Consider the following 5985-nt stretch of genomic DNA (forward strand, 5'->3'; position numbering starts at 1 on the left):
CTGGGACATGGTGAGAAGATGGACAAACAATGTGGTTGAGGTAGACATCCCCTCCATGGACGTATGGTGGCAGCAACCCATGCAACAGATAGGTGCGTTGCCGAGGAGAATAGTAGCTGCATTACTCATGTACACTGTTTGGACTATTTGAAAAGAAAGAAACCGACGTGTCTTTCAGCAGGTTGTGCTGCAACCATCGCAAGTGTTCTACCTCATCAAGGAGGACATTGCTCAAAGGAAGATGGCGTGCAGAACGCCGGCTGCTGTTTCGGATAAGTGTTCTTACAGTGTTCCTATGTTATACATCTCTTGTAAACGTTGTGGTTATTCTACCTTCTTAAATGCAAAGAGCAGTGCTCTGCTCATGATATACGGAAAAAAAGAGTTGAGTTTTATGCTGATTGCAGATTATTTTTGGTTTTAAAACTAGTTTTCTTTATATGAAAGGTTCTTTAAACTAGCTAGTTGCTTGTTTTTTGGTTTCGTGTACTCGACTCCCAAAGGAGCCATAGGTGGGCATGTATAATGTATTCCTCTTTCATTGTTGGACCGTCAGTTTATAGATTTTATATGCTCCAGTAGCGGATCCAGATTTAACGATTAGGTATTCAGTATTCACAAATAAAAAAATTTGTTCAATCCGAAATACGAGAAGTTCACAATAGCGTAAATTTTAAAATATAAATTATTTATAGTAAAGAAGTTTTAACTAATTAAGAGAAATTATAGAGTACTTAAAAAAATTACAATTTAACTTTGTGTTGCTTCATAGCTTGAAAGCGTTTAATGATGTCACTGTCCTTAACTTGCACAAAAAATTCGCGCTTAACTGCCGACTGTTAAACTGAGCAGTCACAATATGGAGATTATGAGCTCCTGATGCTTGCTGCTGTGGTATGAGAAGGTGAGCTCTTTCCTGTTAATAGGCCGAGTGGAGGATGGATGGTAACTTGAGCTCATATTTTGCTGAGTGGTCTGATGGATTAAAGCAGCAAAAAGCAAGTTGGCCTAACAACTTTTTAACAGTAATTTTTAAAAACAAATTTTGAGAAAACTTAAGCCCAACCAAAGAGAACGCTTAGGCCATCTTCGACGGAGGAGGAGGTTTCCGCTGCTGCAGTACCAAAAATACCGCAACACTTGAATTTTCTGATGCTGTATCCAGTACTACAGTGCAGCTACAGTGTTGAGGAGAGGTAATATGGTACCTAAATTTGCCAAAACATGTAGCAACCATGATACTGTTCATAAAAGTTGACTGTGGATCCGAAGGGAGGAGAAGAGTAATAGAAGGTAATAAATAGGGTAGCTGTTAGAGATAGAAAAAATAAAAAGTACTGAAATAATATTAGAGAATACTGTAACAGTATTATAGGAGATAAATTTTTAAAATATCTGTTAAAAATAGTCTTAGTGTAACCTGTTTAAAAGCATTTGAATTCCCTGCTCCAATTTATTAGTGTCACCTGTTTGGGACTATAGTATTCACCTACCTGCTTCAGGAGATCGTTCGGGTAGGTGCTTGATCCACCCAAAGGAGTAACCGGCCGGCCAGCCCCAGTCGCCCAGCACAAGCAAATGCCCGACCCTATACCCCACAACCTCTCGTCTCGGCGGGACCGCTCAATCCGCAGCGCGAGTCGGCAGACGACATCCATCCCGGCCGGATCCAGAGCCAGCTTCCCTCTGCCATCGTGCTGCACCTCGCGAGAATTCAAAGCAGCTATTGGCGCAACTTACCGCAAATCCTACTTGCAACAGAACAGCTTCTCGGCCTTCTCCTCCTCCTTGGCTACACGGCTACCTCTGCCGCACTCCTCCTCCCCCATCCGCCATCTCCTCCATTGCTTCTCCGGAAGAGAAGGAACCCGGGAAGCCGGCCCCTCACCCTCCGCAAAAGCCACGCGCCACCCACCTTACCCCGCCCACCCTCCGCCCGTCGCTTTCCTCGCGTTTAGCGTAACCGACTCGGTGGGTCGCCGAGGCCGGGGGACATAAAGGTGCTCGGCGCCGAGGCCGGATGATGAGCGGCAGACCGGGCGGGAGGGACGCCGAGGGCGAGTGGGAGGTCCGGCCGGGCGGGATGCTGGACGGCGACGCGGCCGGCCCCGCCATCAGGGTCAGGGTGTCCCACGGCGCCGCCTTGCGCGACGTCTCCGTGCCGGCGCTCGCCACCTTCGGTACGCACCTCTGTTCGTTTAGTGATTGATCCCTTCCTTCTATCGCATGTTCGCATTGGGAAGCAGAGGAGGGCTTCATTGTGGATCTTGACCGGTCAACTGGCAATCTACTTAGCGAAGTTCCGCCACCGTTCGTTCGTCTTTCCCACCGATTGATTCTGATGACATCACGGCTAGGCGAGTCTAAATGAAGAACAAAGAGGTCTAAAGAACAAACATACTAAGATCAAAAGTGCTTGCGTCCCATGGTTGGCTGGTTCGATAACTTTACCCTGCTGACTGGACTGGCAAGTATGGCGACAACCTCCCCTCTGGTCATAGATACATAAATACTTACGCTTTGGAAAAGATCTAGTCAAACTTTTAAAATTTTACCCGTTATTAACTTCTAGAATATTTAGTTTGAAAATGTAAAAACTATATGTGTGGATTTGTCTTGAAATAATTTCATAATATTATATTTTTATTAGATATTATAACTATATTTTAATAGAAAATACTGGTCAAAGTTGCACGTTAAATGCCATAAAAAGTAAAAAATGTCATATTATTTTTTTATTAGATATAATAACTATATTTTAATAGAAAATACTAATCAAAGTTACACGTCAAATACCATAAAAAGTAAAAAAATGTCATATCATATATTTTTGACCGGAGGGAGTACTAGTCTTTTTGACGATATATCACTGTGTCATGCTTCCTACAACGTAATTACTGATTAGTCGTGTTCATCACTAGGTTCACAAATAATCAGTGTTCTACTGTTACATTAGTAAACTACTAGTCAGTTATGATGTTTAATTGGAACAGCATTGGCTCATACCTTCAAGGACCTAGGGCCTGTTTAATTGGCGCATAACTTTTCCGCAACCAAGGTTAGATAAAGTGTGACTGCCATAAAAAGTGTAACGTGTGGCAAAGTTTGGTATGAAAATGAGTCTATAAGGGCAGCTCCAATAATTGTAGATAGCAACTAGCTCTTAATACTGTGGCATGCATAAATGAGAGAAGTGGGTAGGGTGAAAATAAAGCTAACATGGAACTGACGTAGAGTAGAATCTTATAGAGCTAGCTCTTGAAGGAGATGAAATAAGAGATAACTCTAAGCATAGTGAGGTATGGAGAATTAAAAAAGGAATCTTTTGAGAAGTGTGTTGAGAGAAATAAGAGATCGTAGCTATCTCTTATTGTTGGAGATGCCCTAACATGCGGGTCAGAGGGCTAAGAAAGTTTAGCAAGCTACAATTATAGAGTTAGCAAGCTACAATTATAGAGTTAAACGAAACTAATGCCTAAAAATCTATAGCACGCCTAAGGTGTGGTGTGGTGAGTGTGGCTAGCAACCAAACAGGCCCCTAGCACATCACCTAGGGCTGTCGTGTAAATATCTGAGCTCTTTACCAGCATGGAGGAATTTAATTTTTGGCAGTGCATCTGTACACAGCTTAGCTTTAGAAAGGAGCTGAATTAGATCAATTGTTTGGAATAACCGGCAAACCTGCACAAGTGATTGTTGCTTCTGAATTGGCTCTCAATTCTAACAGGAATTTTTAATACTTTTATGAAGGTGAGCTGAAGAGGATCCTTACCCAGGCTACTGGCTTGGAGCCTGAGAGGCAGAGGCTCTTCTTCCGTGGGAAGGAGAAAAGTGACAACGAGTTCCTGCACGCAGCAGGTGTCAAGGATGGGGCAAAATTGCTTCTGCTAGAGAAGCTTGCCCCTGCCAACATGGAGCAGAAGGCTGAGCCAGTGATTATGGATGAGGGCATGATGAAGGCATGCGAGTCTGTCGCGCATGTCAGAGCTGAAGTTGATAAACTCTCAGCTAAGGTGAAGAAACATTCCTTCTGCCTCCCTAATTTGTGAGGCGATTATGCTTTATAAGCTTTCTGGTGCTAAGGCAATTTTTTTTGTAGGTGTGTGACTTGGAGAAGTGTGTGATTGGAGGGAGAAAGGTTGAGGATAAAGAATTTGTCGTCTTGACGGAGCTGCTTATGATGCAGCTTCTCAAACTCGATGGCATAGAAGCTGAAGGAGAAGCCAGGGCACAGAGGAAGGCGGAGGTAAAGAACTAAACGGGGCTGAAATATTTGTGATGCAACATTCTCAAGATAAATTATTTTTTGGTGGTGTACAGTTCTTTCAAACGATATCACTTCCCGTTATTTTTGGCTAAAATAATAATTTCACTTATATCTTTTGTGGTAGTAATGCAAGATATGCTAATAGCCCTGCCTACCAGTTGTTACATCCTGATGCAATGGATGATTGAGATATTTCTATCCTAGGATGGAGATTTGCACAAAGCCTCACATCGGCACTAAGTGCCAAGTGTAGAAACCTTGAAAAACTGCAGCATCAAGCATTTGAAGTTTGCCATTCAGTATCTTTCTACTGTACTTGAATTGCACAACATAGCTGCCATTAAGGATGTCTATGGTTTCAGGAGTATTTCAAGATTTTAGTTTAACCAGGCTTTCCTTTGACTGTTGTTATCCGAGCAGCGAACAGTATATTGAGGATTCTAGTCTATAAATCTTGATCACCATTTTTTGCTAGTTTGAGATCATTTGTTGAAATTTCATGGAAAAGGGATTATAACTTACTGAATAAGCTGCAAATTAATTTGGCTGCTTGGTCCTAACTTAAGTCTTAAGGCTGTTAGCCTAAAACTATTACTTGACTCTGGTGCAAAAAAAAACCCTTGATCTGATGTTGGATAAATCATTGGCGCACTTCAATTGCTATCCGGGCAACATTAGGATCACAAATGTGCAAGGGTGAACATTAACATCTAGATCCTGTGCATTTTTCTTATGTACCTTTTATCCTCTTGGCTTACTTTAACCTATAAGAATGACATTTGTGGAAAGATCAATCGATGTAAGGTGTTACAAAGAGGCGCCGACATCGATAGGCGTAGTCTAGCAGTACCATCAGCTCAAATTGAACAATCTATGCAGTGTTATTTTAGGAACCTTTGTCAGCACGCATTGTCAGGTTAAGGTGTGATTGTTGTACAGTGGAATGATGCATGTCATTAGCTATCAGGTTTGTCTTATTCAAGGACGCAACACATTTTTTACTAGTATGCACTAATTACAATAGATCATCGTGTGCACACTAGTTTCATGGAAATGATAAATTGACTTGGTAAACCAGTTGCTTAATACAACTTTGCGTCCAACATCTCAGGTGCACCGAGTTCAGTCGCTTGTGGAGACCTTGGACAAGCTGAAAGCAAGAAATGCTAACCCCTTCCGTGATCACAACAAAGCTGTTTCAGTGACGACACAGTGGGAGACATTCGAAAATGGTATGGGCAGCTTGAGCGCACCCCCGCCACATGTTTCTTCGACACAAATCAACACTGACTGGGAGTATTTCGACTAGCCTCAGATCAAGCTGTTAATGTATCATGAAACTTGTGAGATCAGTGTTGACATTCCTTTCACATGCACGTTGGTGTTGTGTATATGCACCGAGTGGATGCCTTTTGCTATTCCCACTGCCTGTGAATGTTACCAAATGACATCACTGATCCGAGGCTTCCATCTTTCAATCTGCTCTTGCCATGGGCATATGGTACATTTTTCGGATAATTATTTGAGTGGAGGGGGGGAAATGGCGAGTTGATTTTGAGTGGAGTTTGAGGCGATGGGGACGGCTGGCAGCGTTTCGCCATTGGAACGGGTCGGGGAGCTCGATGGAGGCCAGAGAAGGGGGGAGGAGTACATGGGAGGGTGGAGGTGGTGCTCTGAAGTGGCTTATTGGTGGGGAATTTGGCTCTACCGAAGAGATC

General features: G+C 42.9%; 1 protein-coding gene across 1 annotated transcript; it reads left to right on the plus strand.

Annotated features, from left to right (window-relative positions):
• Positions 1–1556: 1556 nt before the first annotated feature.
• Positions 1557–5785, plus strand: LOC133923798 (BAG family molecular chaperone regulator 4-like). The gene is made up of 4 exons (XM_062369062.1): positions 1557–2180; positions 3751–4013; positions 4100–4246; positions 5379–5785. The coding sequence occupies exons 1-4, from the start codon at positions 2021–2023 to the stop codon at positions 5574–5576; spliced, it is 768 nt and encodes a 255-aa protein (XP_062225046.1). The 5' UTR covers positions 1557–2020; the 3' UTR covers positions 5577–5785.
• The last annotated feature ends 200 nt before the right edge of the window (positions 5786–5985 follow it).

This window comes from Phragmites australis, chromosome 1 (genome assembly GCF_958298935.1).
Source record: "Phragmites australis chromosome 1, lpPhrAust1.1, whole genome shotgun sequence".
Lineage (NCBI taxonomy): Eukaryota > Viridiplantae > Streptophyta > Magnoliopsida > Poales > Poaceae > Phragmites > Phragmites australis.

Excerpts from the sequence above, each read along its gene's own strand:
- LOC133923798 (XM_062369062.1), top strand. The coding sequence starts at position 2,021 with ATGATGAGCGGCAGACCGGGCGGGAGGGACGCCGAGGGCGAGTGGGAG. Across the intron at positions 2,181-3,750 it reads GCCGGCGCTCGCCACCTTCG|GTGAGCTGAAGAGGATCCTT; the intron begins GTACGCACCTCT and ends ACTTTTATGAAG. Across the intron at positions 4,247-5,378 it reads GGGCACAGAGGAAGGCGGAG|GTGCACCGAGTTCAGTCGCT; the intron begins GTAAAGAACTAA and ends CCAACATCTCAG.